The 21336-nt window shown below is 46.7% G+C and overlaps 2 protein-coding genes across 7 annotated transcripts in view; one reads left to right on the top strand and one right to left on the bottom strand.

Moving 5' to 3' along the window:
• ADAMTSL3 (ADAMTS like 3) overlaps nt 1-5560 on the top strand; it is a 174298-nt gene extending 168738 nt beyond the window's left edge. Inside the window, exons 30-31 of one of the 3 annotated variants that reach the window (XM_016135354.2) lie at nt 2580-2794; nt 3456-5560. In XM_016135354.2, the coding sequence (XP_015990840.2) occupies nt 2580-2794; nt 3456-3562 (322 nt within the window). In that variant the 3' untranslated portion in view covers nt 3563-5560. The other 2 variants (XM_016135356.2, XM_016135358.2) reach the window with 2 other exon arrangements.
• A 2710-nt stretch (nt 5561-8270) lies between these two features.
• Nucleotides 8271-21323, bottom strand: SAXO2 (stabilizer of axonemal microtubules 2). 4 transcript variants are annotated; one of them, XM_016135350.2, is made up of 4 exons: nt 21197-21323; nt 15987-16166; nt 12690-12892; nt 8271-10775 (listed from the first exon to the last, which is right to left on the bottom strand). In XM_016135350.2, the coding sequence occupies exons 1-4, from the start codon at nt 21232-21234 to the stop codon at nt 9826-9828; spliced, it is 1371 nt and encodes a 456-aa protein (XP_015990836.2). In that variant the 5' UTR covers nt 21235-21323; the 3' UTR covers nt 8271-9825. The 4 variants fall into 4 exon arrangements, with proteins under 4 accessions (XP_015990836.2, XP_036087764.1, XP_036087765.1 ...); XM_036231871.1 differs by having other exon boundaries at nt 12690-14670; nt 16086-16166; nt 21197-21214; XM_036231872.1 differs by lacking the exon at nt 21197-21323 and adding an exon at nt 14417-14670 and having other exon boundaries at nt 16086-16500.
• Between the last annotated feature and the right edge of the window lie 13 nt (nt 21324-21336).

The raw sequence follows: 21336 nt of genomic DNA, 5'->3' as shown, positions 1-21336 counted from the left end.
CTTCCTCTAGGGCTGGCTGTTCTACTTTGATTTCCTGGCGTTTTCTTTCATGCTGCTATCTTTCCTCAAATATCCAGTGGTGTGTGCACGAAGAACTAAGTTAGTTGAGCGAGCTCCCGTGGGTGTCTTTTGTGGGTTTCTGGCCCCATTTTCCCCACACACCCCTGCTGCTGACTGTGGGCTTGCTGGAGGTAGGTGGGGTGTCAGGTCTCCCTTGACACTGCATGGAGAGGGAGCAGGGGCCGACTGGACACCCCCAGTGGCCACAGCAGGGCCTTGGTAAACGTCGGACGGTGTTTTATAGGGAGCAACATTGCCGGTGGCCTCAGCGAGAGGATCGGTGGTGAGCAGGCTGTCTGCTCACCGCCCCTGTGGGCCCTGGGGAGGGTCGGAGAGCTACAGCCTCTGTTGAAAAGAGTTTCCGAGGGAGAGAGAATTTTCAGGGTGGAGCTAAAGAATTTTCAGGGGGCATGGAGATGACATGGGGACCTGAGGAAATGCCTGAGGACCCGGAGCTTGTTCTTCAAGGCAGTGATCCCCTACCTTAGCCGAGAACCAGCAATACCTGGGACAGTTCTTGAAAGATTCCTGGGCCTCAGCTCAGACTTAGTGAGTGAGACTCTTTGGAAGTGGAGTCTTGCAAGCTGCACCTTTTTAAAGCTGGGCCTGGACCAGATTAGTCATCCCATCTGATGGATGGACCTCATGCTGAGAGGGGTTCTTGGAGGGGGGTGGGGCCAGCCAGGCCAGGGATGAGAAATGGAGAAAGATTCGTAGGAACGTGGTTACTCTGTGACTTTGGCTGCCGTTTACGCTTTCATGTTTTAGACAGTCCCATGCCAGGACTGTCCCCCTCACTCAGGCATGCCTGTCCCCAGTCTGGGAAAAAACGATACCCTGTGCTGGACCGACCTGCATGCATCCTTTCTCTGGGTCGTCAGGGACCAACCCCTTGGGCTTCAGCTCCTGGTTGCTCTGAGCCCCCTGTGCCCCTCTCGTCTTGTGTTTAGGAAGCTCAGGGGTTCCTTCCGACTTCCCACTGGCCCTTCCTTCGATCAGAGCAGAGTTGGCCATGTTAGTGAAGGTCCTTGAGACTAGAGGCAGCGAAAGAATGACTTATGCAGAGAGGTTGGGAGATTTCTTATTAAGGCAGGACCACCCAACACTTGCGCACAACAGTTTGGTATCCTTTTAAAAAAGCGTTTTGAGTATTCTTTGAATTATCGTTTAACCTTTTCCAGTAGAAAAGCTGGCCTTTTGTGTAGGGGAACAGCTGACGAGCGCATAATCTCTGCCTTGTTGTCCAAAGCAGTTCAAGTTTTGGCCCCTAAAATTCATACGCACTGGGGAAAACGAAACCTCTCCTACCCCTGATTTATCAATCCAAAAACAGCTCGTGGTGACAGTATTAAGTGAACCCTTTGATGGAGACTCCCCCTACTGGCTATTCCAGGTATTGCTTCCGACTGCACAATATCCGTTAGTACTAAGTCCAGATGATCATCATTTTCTCCGTCTTACTACATTTCCAGTGTAGTCTCATCACTCCTTATGGAATACCTGCCCCGGTAAGGAGCCTTTCATGGGCGTACAAACATGTCTCAAGAATCCAAAGTGAGAATGACTTCCAGAAGGACCGTAACTAAGAAATGAGAAGGCACTGTTTTCTTTTCTTCACTCGTTTTTGCTGTTCTGTGTGTTCCTGCTTCATTCTTTGTTCTTTCTGAGTATTATTTTCTTTCCCACCTCTCTGGCCCATGTGACAGAATATGGCCACCGCTACCCCAGCCTTCGGTGTCGAGTGTCTTGTTCCAGCCTCTTCAAAAATCCTGGGAGAAGGACAGGTTTTAAATGAGGTCAAGTTACGATGCTCTCCCAGTCGTCTTTGGGGGTGGGGAGACATTCTTCCAGGGTGCAGATATATTATCCAGGAGCTCTGTTGTTCCCTAGGGAACAAGGGCACATACCCCAAAGCGGCCCCTCTAAGATGACTCTACCCTCCAGCCTAAATGTCCCTTCAAAAATCAGAGGGCGTTCACTTTCTGTTCTGTTTTAAAGGACGAGGAGCCAGGCAGAGATTCTTCTTCTCAAGAAGGGGCTTTGTCAGGTCCGACCATGAGCCATGCTGTGGCCTGAGTATAAATGTAAGGGCGTTACTCTTGGCAGACAAGATGGCCCACGTTCAAGTGCATGGTCATACATGAGCATATTTCAGCCATTTGTGTGATCAAGTCTACGAGTCTGTTGGCAAATCTGAAGTGGTTTATTGGGAGATGCTTTTCTCTCCCTGGCCTGAATGGATGTACTCCGGGTCATAAGGACAGCTTGTCGTCTGAGGCGTGTGCCTTGCCTTGGCGTCGGAAGTCAGTGGAACCTCGCGGTTTGCCGCCTCTGTTGTGCTCACGGCTGTGCTGTCACTTTGCGTCGTCAACCATGAACAATGCAAACCCATTTCCCGGTGAACAGGGTTCTGACCATCGAACCTTTACTGTATCAAAAGCGTAGGGCATACCGTAAAAGGCTTGATCCCAGCCAGAAGTGACACCCTCTTCCCGCATTTCTTGTTTTGTTCAATTCAGACCCGCCCTAAGGAGGAACTGCTCGTCAGGGGCCTGTGACGCGTGCTGGCGCACGGGCCCGTGGAGGCCCTGCACGGCAGCCTGTGGCAGGGGCTTCCAGTCCCGGAAGGTCGACTGCGTCCACGCGAGCAGCTGCCAGCCGGTGGCCGAGAGGCACTGTGTGCTGGACGCGAAGCCGTCTTCCTGGCAGCACTGCGTGGGGCCTTCCTGTGACCGTACGTACCCCTCTCAGGTATCACGACTGTCCCAGGTATCAGATCCCCCTGGTGCCCGCCTCGTCGGCCTCGGGTCCGAGGGGCCAGTCAGGACGGAGGTGGTGTCTTGGGACACTACAAAACGAGCCGCTTTGATGTGGGCACAACTCGGTCTCTGGAGAGAAACACGTTGAATCAGTCAGGTGTCAGGGGCCTTAGGGACCGTCCTCCAGCAAGCACTGGACGCCTCTCTGCAGACTCCCCTTCTGCCTGGTGCTCACCTCCTCTGGACAGGTGCTCGTGGGTGGGATGGTGCAGGCAGCAAATATCTGGAAGTGATACGTAAAGTTTAATCATACACGTGTTTTTCCAGGGAGCAGGTCCGTAGCTTCTATCGGTTCTGCAGGGGGTCCGTGCTCTGAGCACTGAGAGGAGCAGCGTGAGCCAGAAGGGCTGTGAGGTCCCCGGAGGGCAGTGAGAGGCCACCTGGCCTAGGCGAAAACCGAGTCCAGTGTGCTTCTGAGTAGTGCGGAGTACCGGCCCCAACCCAAGCTCGGTTTCTTCCCTTCATTCTGTGGTCTCATTTGATAGTTTTCGTGAAATCGAATGACTTTGAATCTGGGTCATAGATGAGCTGCATGTTAAATGGACATGGGCTTTCTCCGCTTGTTTTTTTTTGCAGGAGAATGCACGGACACCACTCACTACTGCACGTCCGTAAAGCATCTTCATCTGTGTTCCCTAGCCCTCTACAAACAAAGATGCTGCCAGTCGTGTCACGAAGGGTAAACCTTTGGAGGGGGTCATAATGCTGCTGTGAAGACGCACTCGTGTACACGCTCCTTCCCCGACGTGGCTGGTTCAGAAACGTGTCTTCCTTCGGGAACTCTAGATTCCTCAGTCGAGCAGAGGTCGGTGCGGAAGCACCGCTGTTGAAATTGTGTACTGTCGTTTTTCCCGTGGCCGGTTTTTAATTCCAGCTCTTCGAAGTGGTGGACCCCAGGACTGACAAGAGCACCACAAGCGGGTCCGCCGTGGCGCTTGGGACCGCGACGCGTCCTTATCATCAGGAGATTGCCATCATGGCCAGTGCGTTGTCACGTGCTGCAGCTTGCTGTGACGGCTAGGATGATGTAGAGGAGGACTCCTTGAAGACCTGGGAATCCCAGCAACTAACTTCCTCTTCCCTCAAGCTTTAGGGTCTCCACAGGTTTATAAGGCATTTTACATTTTGGAAGCTCTGGCCGGCAGTTACTAATAGGTTGGCACTAATGCATTGTCATGGGTCCTTAAGTTCGGTCAGTGAAAGAGATTTGGTCATTGTAGACAGGCTTGTAACACTGACTGGCCCAAGGGTCAAGGGAGGGTGGCATCCTGTCCTTGCCCTCAGAGCACCCAAGGGTGAAAATGCCGCGTAAATGTCGCTACCATTTTCACAACTACAAAGTCTGTCTGTGACCAAGTCAGGCATCTTGGGAATCGAAGGAGATGGAAAGTTAACCTTTTCTACTGATTCTGAAGCATATTCGAAGCTTGCTTTTAAGAGCTGTGAATGAAACTTTTTCTAAGCACTATTTTCTTGCACACAAACAGCAAAATCGATGCCCAATTAGACCTAATTTATGCATAAAATTGTGTTCCTAGGGATTTATATTTTGGGAGAGTTATAAGAAAGTAATCTAAATACGAAACATGGTTGTCGAAAAGAATCGTTTATGGTAAATAACTGTTTTAATTGGAACCTATTTTTCAGTAAATCAAAAGCAAATTCGGGTTAGTCTGAAAGTTACAGTTAGGGCGAGGGGTAGAGTCAGGATCGGTTGAGTACGTTTGCATTGGTTTTAGTTGTAGGGTTGGGTTAAGGTGAGGACGGAAGTCGAGTTAGGGTTAAGGCTCGGGTTGGCTTTGGGAGTTTGGGTTTGGGCCAGGTTAGATGAGGGTCGGGTTGGGTTTCAATGGGGCCAGTGCCGGTGTCAGTGATGGTGTCAGGGCGGAGGGTCCGTGCGGAGTAAATATTGCTGCCGCAGGAGTTCGGGGCTGGTACGAAATTGCCAATTCCACAGCCGCTCTGATTGTGGGGCTCCTCCTCTGACCACTCACGGCTTTAGAAGTCACGCAACCCGGAAGACGCGATCTTCCTGCTTCATTCGGTGTCCCAGCTGCCTGCACCCAGGCCGCCGGTGGCCCACTGGCCACGGAGGTACCTGAACTGAAGCAGGTCGTGCTGGACCCCATCCCTGGTCACTCATTAGCAGACAGTGCATGTGGCTTCAGATTTGTCTGCGGACCAGCCGGCCGCGTCTCTACCACGTTCTGAGCACCGGCGGTCCTGTCCGACTTCGCCCTCGCTGACGCCGGGGTGAGCACTGCTGTAAGTGGAGGGGGTGCTGGCCGGCAATGAGTAGGGGGGACGTGAAGAGGACACACCAGTTACTGATCATCGATTGACACTTGATCGTTGGAGGATTTTAAATTAAAGGAGAGATCATTTGTAAAATACTCTTTGTATATACTTATATGACTTCAAGGTGCAATATTTTATTTTGTACAGTGTGTAATAAAGACATGGGACATATATTTTTCTTATTAACAAAATTTTTTATTAAGTTGATTCACTCTTGTATTTAAAGTTGCTATTTTTTCATTTGCTATTGTACTTTTTTTGTCTTATTCAAATGACATTCCTGTGTACTGTATTTTACTACTGTTTCTATAACGTAAGAGTAATGTTTCTCTTTCATGACCCTTAAGTAATTCAGAAATAAATTGACCAATTATTCAGTGGCATCTTTATGAATGTGGGTGGCTTACTCATCTTATGTTTTTGTGAGCCTTGGGTCTTCTCACCTTGACCAGCTTTTTATGAGTCCAGGAGCAGCCCTGATGGGTCCGATGCCCTGGACTGTCCTTTGGAGCGGGGATGACAAGATTCAAGGCAGATCACACAGAGATTTCTCCAAGTCCCTTATCCCCATCATTTATACCCTGCAAATCAGAGTTAAAAGAATGTCAAGGGCATGGGGGGGGTTCCCAAATGGACGGCCTGAAGCAGGTGGTAGAGAGGCGAGCAGGAGGAGCTAATACCCTTTCATTCGGCCCCCGGCGAGGAGCACAGGGATTGGTGGGAAAGCACATATTCGTCCCTCTTTCTTCTTCTTCCTTCATTCTCCCTTCCCCCGCAAGTCCCGTCTAAGAGTGGAGCATCATCCAGAGAAAGAGGAAAAGTTAGCAACTTAATTTCCAACTCGGAGAAATTTATGGAATGACTAATGATGTGGGCTGTATGGGTCAAATTGTGTCCCCTCTGAAATTTCTCACTCACAGACTTAGACCTTAGATGGAAATGGGTCTTTGTGGGTGGTCACGTTAAGATGTGATCGAGATCGTTAGGGTGGGGAATGCTGGTGAATGTCCTGTGTCTGTGAGTGCCAATACGAATGATATTAATTGTTACAAATTTGGACACGGCTGTGTGTGCACACAGGGAGCATGCCATGGAAGATGAAGGCAGAGATGGACAAGCCAAGGAGCACCAGAGATGGCCAGCAGAACTCGGGAAGCCAGGAGGGAGGCAGGGAGCAGATGCTCCCTCATGGCCCCAGGAAGGACCAGCTCTGCCAACTCCCCAGTCTCAGACTTCTCGTCCCAGGCCTGAAACGGTACGTTCCTGCGTTTTCAAGCTACCCAGCTAGTGGTTCTTCGTTCAAGCAGCCTTAGCGGTGATACCTACATCCGTCTGTATTCTTTGGTGAAGTGCCTGTTTAGATCTTTTACCCATTCTTTTCCCCTTCTTGTTGGGTCTCGAAAGTTCTTGATATATTCTGAATACATATCCTTTGAAGTCCGACAGCGGTAAGAGGGAACCCCAACACCCACTGTGGGCTCTGGGTGGGACAGTGATTTGTACAAGGTCATATACTCATCTATCTGTAGAGGAAGAGACAGTTCCCACTGCCCTTCCAGACTTGGCCTCTATAAATGCCGGCCACGCTGCCTCATTATATTCCACAGGGGCTACGCATGGAGTAGCAGTAGGGATACGGGAGGTGACGGTGACATAGCACTGGCGGCGGTCAAACTGCCGTGCTGGTGGGCGGGTTGGGGAGGGCTGTCGTTGGTGGGCGTCCTCTGTCTGTGCCCTGCGGTGAGAACCTGCACATCCGCGTAAAAGATCGTTGAGGCGGGAGAGGGAAAAAGCTGAAGCCTTAATGAAACGGACGATTCTTGAGGTTTTATGGGGCCCGGTGAGCCTTTCAAGAGTGTGTTGTCAGCACCCTTTTTAAACAGCCCTTTTGAAGTTCGCACACTACGATTACAAGGTTCACCCTGGTGAACCCCTTGTATTACGAGGCTCCTCACACAGCGGATCTCAGAGGGCCTTGGGTAGCAGTTTTATACAAGAGTCTGCAGATCTGATGTGCTTAGAAGCTGGGGTGTGGGGTCCCCAACCTGTGACTGGCGAGCTCTCTCCTCCTTTCTTCCTGCTGTGCAGTTTTTGCTTTTGATGGTCTTTTTAGAGCAGCTTTATGTTCACAGCCAAATTGAGCGGGAAGTAGAGAGAGCTGCTCTGTGCCCCCAGCCTGCACCAGAGGGCTTCTCTGTTACCATCGGTGTGTCTACACTGACGTCATCGTCACCCGGAGCCCATGGTGGGTGTTGGGGTTCCCTCTTACAGCTGTCAGTGCAGTTTTCATAAACCACAAAGTCTGTCTTTCTAATCTCTGAGTCTGGTCTTATTTTCCACAGCGAGAATGTGCGGGTATCAGGGGGATGGGTTGGGGCGGGGTGGAAGTTTCCTGCTGCTTTTTCTCCCCGAATTGTTCTCCTTTCCTCATCAGATGCATTGAGCTCTAGCTTGGTGGAAATTCCTTCTAGAGTCCGGCAGGCCATTAAGTGCTATTACTAGTTTCAGGTGCCGTTGAAACGTATGCGTGTGTGTGTGCGTGCGTGCATGTGAGTGTGTGTGTGTGTGTGTGTGTGTGTTCTCACGCAGTCTTTCAAGGAGACCCAAGGAGATGGTGAATTGGTCTCTAGCTTTCCACCTCCACGTCTTAGAAGTCTCATTGACGCTTGCACAGGGAGATGGGTCCATCTGTACCTGTGTTCTTGCCATACCCACCTCCCCACTTTGCTTGTCCCTGCTTGCCTTTCAAGATTCTGCTCAGCTGTCCCTGCCTTGAGGAAGCCTGTCCTGAACTCTTAATCTCTCATGTATACTGTTCCAATCTCTAGGTTCACACCTGTCCTATTGAGTGTTAGAGTACAAGGAGACACTATTATTCTTTTGTGTGTCCTTAACCCAAGACAAACTACCTCCAGAAAATTCAGTAGATGTCTTATTGTGGGTGACCTCTGTCCAGAGAGGAGACCACCCCCCGTCAGATCATCAGAAAATGGGCCAGGATGACAATGCTGTAGTATTCCTTAATTTTTTATTATATAATAATATTTTATAATATATAAAAATATTATATAATAATATTTTCTGTTAAAAAGGTAAGAATATCTGATTAGGTACAGGTTAACCTAGATAAGACTATATTAAGTAGCTCAATTTTCTGGAGAAATTTAGGTACAGAAATGCTTTCATGAAAATTCATTCCTTTTATTGATGCTTTAAATGTCACATAGACATATAAAATCCTACATGATTTTCACTGATAAATACAAATGTAAATAAAAAACAAACTACTTTCAAATAATTAAAAATATGCTATCTAAATGGACTTATTCTCAATTCAGTGTATAGTTTGAAACAAATCTAAAACACAAAAGACTAAACTTGTTGATAAATCACGTTCTCCCATGATACAATCATTTATCAAAGGGGGAAAAAAAGCACACGATGCATTCGGGAAGGTTCAGCACTCGTAGATGCAGTTTGTTCTCCCTGTTTCATGGGGATGAGGGGCTGAGAAGGGCATCGTCACGCCCCCTCCTGTGCCCAGTGCTCCTGAATTGTGACCCTGGGCGTGGCACAGTTACCCGAGGCCACCTGGAAAGTTTCTTCAGAGCCCTCAGTCATTCCTAAAACGACTCATTATTTCCTGTCAGGAAATAATGTCGTTTGAAATGCGTGCTTCCCCTCCCCCACCAGTCCCAGTTCTCCGTCCTCTGTAACAGGTGCAGGTGACGCTTAATTGGTCACGGTGTCTCCAAAGTCATCCTACTCATAAGCTCGAGGCAAATTAGTTTATTTTGCAACCCTTGCTAAGGCTAGAAGCGATCACTGAGTAGGTGAATACCCTGATTAGAAAAAGTGAAAAGCAGGTACGAGAGGTAGGAAGTGAATTCTTGACAGTCCCTGACATGCATTTAGCACTTTGACCTTTTGGGTTGTGGTGAGCGTGTCACGTGGGCTCATGTGCAAGGCGCACTTTTCGCGAGGTAGGCAGGGCGGACACCCTCGTACAGACGAAGATGCCGAGGCCCAGACATGACTCACCTGCCCAGGGTGGCACTAGTACAAACCAGTGTCGCTGGAACTGGGACCCAGATCCCTGGATTACTGGCCCGCGGAGCCTCTCCGTGTCACACAGTGCAGTGGCTGTTCCCCGCTCCAGCACGTGAGGAGCCATGTGGCCGCCGTCCCCCAAAACCCGACTCGGTGACCATGGCCGGGGCCTTGCAGGCTGAGGGAAGGATCACTGCTGCCTTGGAGGAGGGGTCCCTGTGTCATTTTCGGTGCTGTGTAGATGGCTCTAGCATGCTTGGTAAATGGTGACTGGTTTGTGACTCACGGTACAGGGGCCATCGTCATGCGCACAGGTATGAATGGTGGTAGGTTGGAGGCAAGCTACCAAAAGAATGCTACGTTGGGGATTAAAAGGGTTCCAGTGGGAACGAACACTATTCTGCTTCCAGAAATGTGTATTAAAGAGCCATCTTGGTTAGCATAGCGATGCAGAATGGATTTGAAGAACATGATGCCCTATAACAAGTTTTCCAATTTCCTTGATTAAAAATTTTAACACTATTTGTTTTAGATCTCATTATTTTTTCCTTCTATAAGCCATTGGTTTGGCCCTTGGAAAGCCAGTGTGAGGTGCTGGTTAGGAGGCCTTGGATGCAGGCGCGGTCTCAATCTTGCAGAAGAATTTGTGCCCTTGGGAATTTGTGTTTTCGAAGACATGGCCCGGCGGGCATGCGTAGCTGGCTGGGCACACTTCCTGTGGCTTCGGTGCGAACTCCGCCACGTATGTGGTTACGGCGTCGAGTGGGCCGCTGCTCCGGAAAGGAGCCTGCGAGGGCTTGCAGCTCTCCGCGGGGATCGGCGTATGTGGCACGTAGTGGCACCGGAACGTGCTTAGACCGTCGAATTTTCCAGACGGGTTGCGGATCTGCGGTTGCTTTTTAATGAGCCCCGGGCGACAACTCTCCCAAGCCGGAAAATCTTCCTTCGTGGTGCTTTTCCCTTGGAAAGGAAGGTGGTCGAGTCTTCGGTGAGAAACGGGCCTGATGGGGACGACGCGTCTGGCCTGATAGGGAACGTAGTCCAGGTGGCTGGTGCTGTGCAGCTGCATGGTCCCGCTGGGCGGCACGTGCACATGCGCTTCCCGGACCCTGGGCGGCGGGATCTCCCAGGGCTGGAAGCTGTCGCGGAACTCAGTGCTTCCTGCAAACGGAGCGAGGCGGGTCACCCCGGCGTCCACGGGCCTGCAGCTCCTCGTGCTTTCTCCAGCGAGACCCTGGAAGTCACGTCGGTGCGTGGTGAGGTCGTCGAAGGGCTGCTCAGCCGGCCTGTAGACTTCTTTGGGCCGCGGGGACTTGGAATCGAGCTGGTGAGGCACGTAATCGAGGCGGTGGCTTGTGTCGGCATGAAACGGGACTGTGGAACGTTCCACCACGGAGCTGGGTTTGAAGCTTTGCCTCGGCTCAATCTTCTGAGGGACAAAGTCATCCTGAAATGTAGTCGAATTTCCAAATTTCACAGTAGGGGGATAGTAACTTCGCTCTGGTTTATACAGTTCACTTTTCGGAACATCCCAAGCCCTATAATCATCTTGGGGGAGAGAAAAGAGCGATTTTAAATACCGAAGAAAACAACCATCTTTTCAAAATCATGACTTCTCTCACTGCCAAAAATCCATTGCCTTTAGAAATAGGAACATAATCAAGTATGAAGTTTCCGATGCCCATCACACGGGGTTTTTCCTCTCTTCCTTACTCTTCAGATCTGCCCTCTTACATACGTGGAACTTTCCACATCCAGATTCACCTGACTACACCACAATGGAGTACAACCTCCCACCCTGACTCGCGAGAGTCCAAAGCCCAAAAGGCTGTTTTCGTGGAGACAGTTTGGGAGATGATGCTTGTGCCCCCAGGAACTGGTTGGGATATTCACTGTAAGGTGTGAAACGCTAAAGTGAACCCTAATACCTAGAAATTCACATGAAACCATGGGCCTTGATATGTGGGCAGAAGTGATGTGGGGATTGATTACTCCTCACTCTTGGAGAGACTTCTCAAAGGGGAGAGAATGTCAATTTCAACGTGCATCTGAGAGGAAGGATGCAGGGTCCCCTGAGCTAAGGCATGGGGTGATACATCCTGTCCCAGAAAGGTCCCCGGCTTCAACTCTCCTCCTCAGGAAATGACCTCAAGGCATTCCTTCCTGGAGGACAGGGCCCACACTGAGTGCTTTCAGGGGTGTCAGGGATGCTACATACAGTGTAGAAGGGGAGCATCAGAGCTCAGCCTGAGATGGGGTGTGCAGTGCCTTAATTCTACTGCCTGCTGGTTACCTACACTGTGGAGGGAATTGAAGTGCTTATATTTCAACTGAGGGCGATTTGGGTTTTCTGTTTCTAGGTGAGAAAGGCAGAAAGCTGAGATATACTATAGAATTGACTTCACCCCAAAATATGTATTCTTCAATAACAAATTAATTTGTGAAGCTATGCAAGGTAAAGTATTAGCATCTAGACTGAAGTCCATGCAGTGTTCCCTGGAAAGGCTACAACTCAAAGGCTTATCCTGTGGATACTGCCTCTAAAGAGAAAAATTCCTCATCCATAGACGTTTCTGCCAAGATGACCATCTCGGGACCAAACGGTGACTCCTACCTCAAGCTGCTGAGGTTTGGATGAAAGTGGACACCTGAGCCAGGAGCAGGCCATCCAGCGGCTAGCACAGACCTGGGGGACAGCCTGGCTAGAAAAGGTGAGCTGGGTCAAACACAATCTTCTTATGAACCAGGGGAGAGGGAGCGAACCGGAACACGAACTGGTCTTTCCATCCCTAGGCAACATCCTTCTTTATTCCTGGAATAGTCCTTGCCCCAAAGGCTACATTTTCTGGCATTAATATAGTCAACCCCACAATCCTTTCTCTCAGCTAGAGTTCGCAGGGTATACATTTTTCCATCTGCCTGTCTATAGCTTTGCGTTTAACACACGTTTTGTGTAGACAGGACAGAACTGGTTCTTCTTCCTCATGTACCACGACAATCTCTTTTAATTGATGCTTAGATCATTCTCCTTTAATGTAATTATTGATATGGTTGAATTAAAATCTATAGCTTGTTGGTTTTGAAGGGGGTTACTATTTATCTGACCTTCTCAAAGACTCCAGTATGTATGCTTGGTGGAGTTTAAATTCATTCTGGAATGGAAGGAAAGGAACAGTGCTAACCCAGTGTCACAAATGTGACAAGTGTGACATAGTGCTCGTTCAATGACTTCCTTTCTTTTTATATGTTTTGGGATTGAGACAACTAAGTGGCTGGACAGGAATCCAGGTCTTTTTTTTTTTTTTTTTTTTTTTTTTTTGACCAACGAGAAAAAAGTTTTTTCCTAAGCCATGAGGGCTCAGTTTGGCAACACACTAAAATAATAATGATTTGAAGTTGGACATCAAAGCTGGAAGTGAGTTCTGGTTTTCCGGCTCCCTCATGTTTGAGACGGCAAGTTACCTTTATAGGTTGGGACAGTATCCAACTTTCCTTTTGTGACTCGCCGTCTCTCCAAAGGCCGGACTATTGCCACGGGCTGCATTTTATGAGGATTAAAATCCCGTTTGTAGGTAGTGCCAAGGTCAATGTCCCCCTGTTTCGGTTTATATTCTTCCGGTACGTGGCGAGGCTGTGGGGCTATTTCATAAGGACGATAATCAGACCTGGAATAGATAAAGTTGAAACATAGCCTCACAGGTTCTTTCGTTTCTAATTATTTCAGTGTCGTATTGAAATTTTCAAGCTGTTTTTACTTGAAAAGTTTAAGAAAATCAAACGGTGATAGTTAATAAAGTACTTGAAAGAAATAATTGAATTCTCTTGTGTCCTATCCAGTGACTAAATACCTCAAGGAAAATACATGTGTCAGAAATCCTGGTTTCAAAACATCATTACCCAGGATTCTTAGTTAACTGGATGTTACATAAAGTCCTCGAGTAATTGAATTTTTTCCTAACCTGGAAGGAAATCTCAGGTGAAAAATTTAATGAACGTAAAGAAAGTTTTAAGTGGGTGCCCCAGGTCCGCTTCGTCTGAGCCCTCATCCGTCCTGCTCGTAAGACCCCAGTCACCTGCTCAAGTGTGTTTCCCTCTTCCTGAAGTCACACTGTCTTCCAGCTCGTCATCAAGAACAAACCCCAGCCCTCAGACAGAAGTTGCACTCAGAGTGTGAATGTGAGTCCTACCCCTGCTTGGGTTCCCTGGAAACCCTTGCTGTGGCCGGCGGCCACGCTGGAACCCAGCTACACTCGGCACTATATGCTGTGTGGCGGAGCTGGGACTGCAGACGCCCCGGTGGTCTGGTGGCGAGGAAGAGACCACGGCCTCCAACCAGAAAGACTTACCCAGGTCCGAATCCTGGCTCTGTCATTCGTAGGCGCATGACTGGAATTTTAGGTTACCTGTCTATGCCCCAGTTTCCTTGTATATAAAACAGGACAATAATGTCATCTATCTCATAGGGTCGTTTTAAGGACACACACACACCCGCACACGCACACGCACACACAAGTGCTTGATATGTATTAAGGGCACTATGGTAGCAACTACTATTATTACCACAAGTCTTCAAAATTGCTTTTTTTTTTCTTTCTGGACTCTCCTATCAACTGTGTCACTCATTTTATGATTGGTTTAAATCTTCCTGAAGCAGCATGTTCTGTATGTGCTGTAAGCATCAGAAAACGAAACAAAAATCCCCTGAGTCCCTCTCCTCTTCACGCTGTGACTCCATTTCCCACCTCCATCAGCCGCTTCAGCCTGGGGTCCAGCAGCCTCACTCCTGATGCGGCTGGAGAGCTCGCAGTGACCACTGGCTTTTGAGAATGTCCTTCTCCCCACGCTGCTGCTGCATGTGGCTCCCTCTGCCTGGAGTGTACTTCCTTACCTGCTTAATCCTGTTGTTTCCTGTCCTTCCTGTTATAGCTCATTCTTCTCATGTCCCTGATAAATTGCTCTGGCTCTTAAGTTACCTTGTCCCTATCCTCCTTGGATTTTATCACAGCTGGAACTTTATACTTACTTTGAGAGATGGTTTTGGTTGCCACCTCACTAGGTGCAACGTCCGTGAGCACAGAGATCATGGTCATTTTTGCTCATGCCTGTATCCCAGGTGCCTAGCACAGTGCCTGACAATAAAGGCTTAATAACTACTATGTAGAGGATGAAGAGTTGTAGAAGTCACATACCTCTGCTTCTCAAGACATCTGAGTTGTTCTTTGCTCTTCCCAAGTAGCAGCTAGAGGGGAACAGGCTAGAACACGTGTGGGGAGTGGAAGGACCAGGGAGAGGACAGAGAGCAAGCTTAGATGTCCAAGTTTCTCCAGTCGGGCTAAGCATAAGAAAGTATACCTCCAACCCCAAAGCGGCTTTCTACACAGAAGAAGCGAAGCAGCATTTGAGATCTTGCTTCCCAGCAATTGTTGTCAGTTTGGCTCAAAATCTTATAAAATTCTTAAGAAAAAAAAGTCATAAAGGGTACATGCACTTTCATTCATCTGATATGTCCCCAAACATCCGACATGTCCAGAGTCATGCTGACCATCATCTATGCTGTGTAAGCAGAATGAGCTCTATCTGAAATGAAATGAAGATGGATAACACTAAAAATTAAAGTTGTGGTAGAGAGTTTTTTTTTAAACTCCAAATTATGGAAATCTGATGCATGAGTTCCTTGAAAGCAGGAACCTCTCTACTTCTTGATCTTTCTATGCCTGATACCTAAGACTGTACCTTGGATGTCCGTGCATGTTAACAGAATTAATAAAAGAATTAACCTATTGTGTTGACAAAGATACAAAGTGCTCAGAAAAGCTAAGTCCATATGAAAAGTTTAGGCTTAGGAAGCCTTTTTTTTTTTTTTTTTTTTAATCTATTACCCTGAATAAATACCAAGTGCCCACCATGAGCTGGTAGGCGTTGTCCTGGGACTCTGGGAGCAGAATGCCGAGATAAAACTAGACATAGTTCCTGCTTTCATGGAGCACTGAAACCCACCTAATGATAAATAATAGAAAGATGCTTTGAGCTCATGTTGGGGGCATTGACCTGGCCTGAACAATGGGTGAGGTGGTGTGAGAGGCTTTTCATGGTGACGATGAGTTGAGACCTACAGGTTGGAAGGGCATTAAGTAGGGCAGGAAGGCGGGGACATTTCAGATGGGTGAAGCAGTATCTGGGCAGGGCCTGTGAAAAGGGAAACCTGGTACTGTAGGGAAATGAAAAATGTCCCGTGGGATATACGCGTAAGAGGACAAAGGGCATGGCGGTGAAAATCAGTAAGAGATGCAAGTAAGGACCAAACCGCGAAGGGATTTGGGTGAGGCTTTTGGCGTGTATTAAATATAGTAGGACAGCATCAGAGTGTTTTAGGCGGGGAGGCCATGGGATTAGGTTTGCATTTTAAAAAGACCATCTTGGCAGGCTAAAGTGTAGAAAGCAGATCAGAGGTGCAAGAACCAGAGGAGATGCAGATACAATGAGGCATTCCTCTAGGCCCTGATGACAGTGGAAAGCGGGTAAATGCAAGAGACTTAGACAGGAAAAAAATAAAATAAAGCATCTTTTCCCTTTTCACTTTTTGTCATTCTAACTTCTCATCTTTCTGTTTTTCTCAAATTGTGACTCGACTATTTTCTTGCTTCTTGGGTTGGTTCAACTTAAATCCACTAAGAGTTCAGTTTAAAGAGTTAAAAAACTTTATTAAGACCAGAGAGTTGGGAGAAAAGTAAGTAAAGCAAAAAGTTTCTCAATATTTACTTAAATGTTGTTATTCCTTCCATTTTACCACGGTATGCTCGAAATTCTGGCTTGGGTTTAAGACTCTGAGGTGGAAGAACATTGCCATATGTAGGATACTTTTCCAGATACTCAGTTGTGGGGCAATACACGCCAGAATGCTCATAAATCCTTGTGGTCCCCTGTGGACAGCGATGTCTCCTGTGCGAATACAAACAAACTGAGAGATTATTTACACCTTCCAAAACATTTGCATGATAATTGCGTTTCAATCAGAGACCTTTGATAGACTCAGAATCTCTCAATGGAAGAGTAGCTTTGCTAAAAACCAAACATAAACTCTCTGTTTTCTCTGCAGTGGTGTTCACAAAAGCAATGAATAAATCATGGTCTATCTGATGTGGTGAAAACTCTGGCTTCACTCTGACAACTATGTAGGGTGTCTTGTTATACTATGGACACCAAAAAGCTAACACGTGAATTTCCTGGGCCCCTTGCAGTCAGGTTCTACACACAATTTCTTTTCACCTAGTGCTCACGTGAGAGCTACCCAGGGGGAGAGGCAGGGCACATCCATTTTGCTTGCATGGGTTGTGGTAGAGGCACAGAGTTTGGAGCCAGCACTGGTTAGGCAGCGTCCTGGTTTGCAAGGTGGCTTCCTGACTTGGCAGCTTCTTGACATTTGCAGTGACAAGTGGCTCTGAAGCCTACAGCTCTGCTGTGGTTTCCCCATTGTGGCAGAGGCAGTGGCTACCCTGGCAAAGGCCAGGTCTGTGGGGAGATTTTTAGGAATTGTTCCTGAAAGCTTAGTTTGACAACTGTTTCTTTGATTCTTCCAACAATTCTGTGAGCTGTATATACTCTTTAATAAGAGTCCTTTATGCCTAAAGGAGCCAGAGTATATTGTCCATAACTAACAACCCTGACCAATGCATGATAATAGTGTGTAGTTGTTAAAGAGAATGCGGTTGATCTTTATGAAAGCTATTGGAAGATGGAAGATTTTAAGCAGTGAAAAAGCGGGTTGTAGAATACTGTGTATAGTAGCTTCTCTCTCTCTTTCTCAAAGAGTGCGAATGTAGAAGTCTTAAAGAACATGTGTAAACTGTGGGGAATAGAATTATGAAAGTTTTATCTATATTATATATAATATAATATTTATCTATTGTATCTATAATATAACCTATATTATTTTCTTACTTGAATTTTATACCATGCCTCATGTATATTTATTTTATAATCGGGAAAAAAGAGAGATAAAACTGTTAACAAAACAAAAAACCCAAGCAAACAAAAAAAGTAAAACTCTCAAGTTCTGAAATATGAGTTCAGTTTCTCAGGTCTGGTTCCATTTGGGGCCCCCAGGCTATGTGCTAAGGGCTGATAATGCAAGTCCAGGGAAAGCCGAAGAAAAATTATCTGTAGAGAATCAGGACCCCCTGAGATATCTGGACTCCACGAGCCCTCAGGAAGAACGCAGGAGAAATCAGGGTGCTTGGAAGAAGCTGGACAGCATAAAGAACACAGTGCAGGGAGGAGTGAAGAAAGGGAGGTTCGGGCTAGCAACGAAAATTCAGTCAGGGTTGTTCGCAGACTCAGGAATAGCAGCTGAAAAGTGAGGTTTTGGGGAAGGGCTGAAGTGATTTAGTACATACATGGCCGCTTGGAGGAATTAGCAAAGGTCGGGTACAAGGGTTATGCATGGAGGTTTGAGAGGGCTGCAAAGAGTTACAAGAATCAAGTCAAAGTTTGGCATTTCTCGTTGTTTTGATTTTTATTTGATTTCACATTATAACAAATCAAATAGTGCAGAAGAACTTATAAAGGAAAGCAAAAGCCTCCTGCCCCAACATTTCCAACTTCCGACTCTGCTTTTTGGTTTTTCTGGAGGTTACATCTGCAATGCTTATTTATGAGCTTTGAATATCTTGATTTATCAGCTTAAATTCCTACTAATTTTCCAATCCCAACATAAAAGAGAAAGATTTAATTTATACCACTCCACTTACTTCCTACTGACAGATGGCCATTCATTCATTCAATAAGCATTAAATGAGCAACAATTTTGCAAAGGTATTAGGGATACACTAATAAGAAAGAAAAGGCCAAAAAAAAAAAAATTCCCTCTTCTACTTGAGCTAACATCCTGGTAAGGAGGAAAGAGAGAGCCAATGAACAGATAAATCAGAAAAACATATAGTGTATCATGTAATGGTTAAGAACAATGGACTAACATGAAGCGGGGGAGTGGGCTAGAGAGTGGGCTGGGGCAGCAAGGTGCCACTCTAGACGGTATGACACTTGAGCGAAGATCTGAATGAGTGGATCCTGCATTATAGGTACCTTGCTTACATTTGTATCTTTATATGACACATTGAAACCCTTCTTAAAAAAATCCCATCAACTTCAGATAGCATTTCTGGACATTCCACTTTGCAAGATTAGCTCATAAATACTTGCCTTTGACTTCTCCCACATTGTAAGACAATGGAGAAAAGTATTAGCTCCTAATTATTTTTCTCCAATTTTCCACCTGCCTTTCAAGACATCTGGTTTTTTTCCAGCTCTACCCTTTTATTTATTATATATTACATGTTTGTTTAGATTTTGTCCTTCAACACAACCAAGTTTCCATGCCTTTGAACCTAGGTTTTTTGAAAAGTCGTGAAGCTGGTATACCGTCACATTACAGCGACTGTGATATAAGGTTTTAAGGGAAGCCATTTAACGAGGGCAGGGTGTACCTTCTTATCCACAGGTTTACCATCATGACCCCGAGAGCGTTCAAATTCAAAGTTCCTAGCCTCGAGATTAAATTACCTTTTCTTTCATGCTATCGATTTCTAATTCTTAAAAATCATTCTAAATTTTACTTTTTTTGAACTATAATTTTATTGTGTAGCTTTTTATTTTACTGTAGTTTCTATTGCCTTTACTTCCTCTTACATTCTTTGCATTTCACATGCACTGATGCTTTTCAACCTCTCCATTGTGCCATCTATTTTGAGTCCTCTTTTTTTCATGGTAAGTTCCCACAGTTGGAGTCTTAACTTTCTTTAGACAAGCAATCCTTAAGGAAGCATTCTTCCTCCCAGCCCTTAGGGGCATGTGTCACCTGCCTGTACTTTATTTAGTGGGGGCAGATTGTAGAAGGGAAAGCCAAGCAATATAGGTGTTTTAGATTCAGCCCTCAAGTTCCTTCTGTATATACACTGCCCTTCTGTCCTCAGCTTCGACCCAAGTCTGTCCCAAGCCCTGTCTGACAGACAGACTCCCATGTCTACTTCAGAATATTTACTTCGATTTATCTGTTTTTTTTTTGTTTGTTTTATCTATTAGCGTTCCTCTCATCTTTATAGATACCAAAGATTTCATGTTAGTCTCTTCCCATTGTCTTCAATAATATGAGCTTTATTTCTACCTTGGTTTCTATAATTTTATTTCAGTAAATCCTAGGAAAGGAATGAAGAAATTGAGATGTAGACAAGTCACATGATTTCCTGTCTTCTTAATACCATCCTTTCTCTCCTTTTTTCCTCCAGAGCTCACCCAAACATTCAGAGCAGGTTTGCAAAGAAAGTGGTTATTGTTACCAAGTGTCAGTTTTTTTCTAGCACCCCACCACTTTGCTTTGTGATATAAAATAACTCCACCTTAGTTTAACTCACGTGAGCACTTGTAAATACACACTGCAGAGAAAATTACATTGGGAGACGGATGGTTTGTGTTGACTGATATAGTGAAAAAAATAGACTTTTGAAAATATTTAGTTATGTAGTATGAAGAAAAAGATTCAAACAGCAAAATGAAAAAGTAGCAGAATGAAGTCAAAATTTCCCTGGAGAGACTGTTGACAAATTTTGATCCTTCTAGAGCAAGGCAATGTAGTGACATATTAACGAGTTTGTCTTTCTTGTTTTCCCTTCCCCTCTTTTATTTCAGGCAGGTAGTCAGGACATTTTTATTTCCTTGTTGCCAGGCAGAGAATAGAAGCTGTGTGATGTCAACACATTTTCCTGTCTTTTAAAAAATAATCCATGAAAGAAACAAAATCAGGTGTTCCTCTGGTGATTGATGAAAGGCAACTTGTCTTTTAGGGTCCCTAGGGGAAAGGGATGTCCTGGATTGAACAGGAGTGGAGAGAGATGGATTTCCCCAGAGAAAGGAAGGAGGTAAAAGATGATGAGGTTCTTAGAAGACTCGGGGATATTTGCCCTACCCTGTATCAGTGTCCCAGGAGGTGGCCAGATCTCAAAAGAGGTGGCTAAATGGAACCCTACAGTAGTGGCTCCCAGCTTTGCCAAAGATACTTGTGCCTCCAACATAAACCTGAAAGTGGGGGCAGCACAGGTCTTGAAGGAATCACGTGAGCTTCAGCAAGAGACGTTTCTATGGGAAACACCACCAATGCTCGAAGTGCAGAGGGGACCCCGACGCTGGCGCTGCCTCAGCTCCCTGGATCACTATGCCTCTGGAATTAAGGGGAACCTCCTGAAAACCGAATTTCCTGACAGCTGGATGGGACAGGAACTTGGGTTGGACATGTTATAGAAAAAAATTAACCAATTTTTGCACATTAGAGTTTTCAGATTCATACCTCAAATGTTAATTTATCGTTTAATCTACATCTAATTATTATAAGAAACGTTTATTATGAAACTGGGAGAGGGGAATGATTTCAACATGCAAGTGATTTTCCTTTGGACGGGATCGAATACAAACGGACTGAGATTCATATTTCTTTAGCAAGTATCGATCTAATCCCTGAGTCAACAGAGAAGCTGAGGAAGAAGACTGTTTCTAGGTAGGGGTGAGAGGTTGTCAGGCAGGGCTCACAGGCCAATTCTGGGGTTCAGGGTAGAGACTGCAGCCTTTTCTGTCAGCCCGCCAGGGGCCCTTCCTTGGTGCGAATGGGAACAGGCTGTCCGTCGGGCTGGGACAGAAAGCTGGAGATGGGACTGTAACACGTGCTGGGAACTCATGGCCTTGCACACCGTTGTCTTATTCCTTTTCCTTCCTTTTTTTCTTTTTTCAAAAAAATAAAAATTTATTCGCAGGGCACCCAGCTCCCAGTCGGATCAGATCACACCACTCGCCAGCCTGAATCCGGCCGCCGGTATTCATTTACTCGCGCCCGGCGGGACGGGGCGTCTGCACGGCATAAGCGTGGGCACCGTCCTCCCCGGGCGGCCGTCGGGGGCTCCGCCCGCCGCCCCCCGGCCGCGGCTCACCCGCAGGTGCAGATCTGACACAGGCACCGGGTCCTCATGCTGTCCACCCGCAGCGTCGGCTCCGTGGCGCCTCGCAACGCCCTCGGCCCCGGGTCCCGCGCGCCGCTGTCGTCTAGGCAACGCGGGCTCCCGGGAGACGG

Source organism: Rousettus aegyptiacus, unplaced genomic scaffold (genome assembly GCF_014176215.1).
Source record: "Rousettus aegyptiacus isolate mRouAeg1 unplaced genomic scaffold, mRouAeg1.p scaffold_m13_p_14, whole genome shotgun sequence".
Classification (NCBI taxonomy): Eukaryota; Metazoa; Chordata; class Mammalia; order Chiroptera; family Pteropodidae; genus Rousettus; species Rousettus aegyptiacus.
Note: the sequence above shows the minus strand (reverse complement) of the source record. Positions and strands in the feature narration are given on the sequence as shown.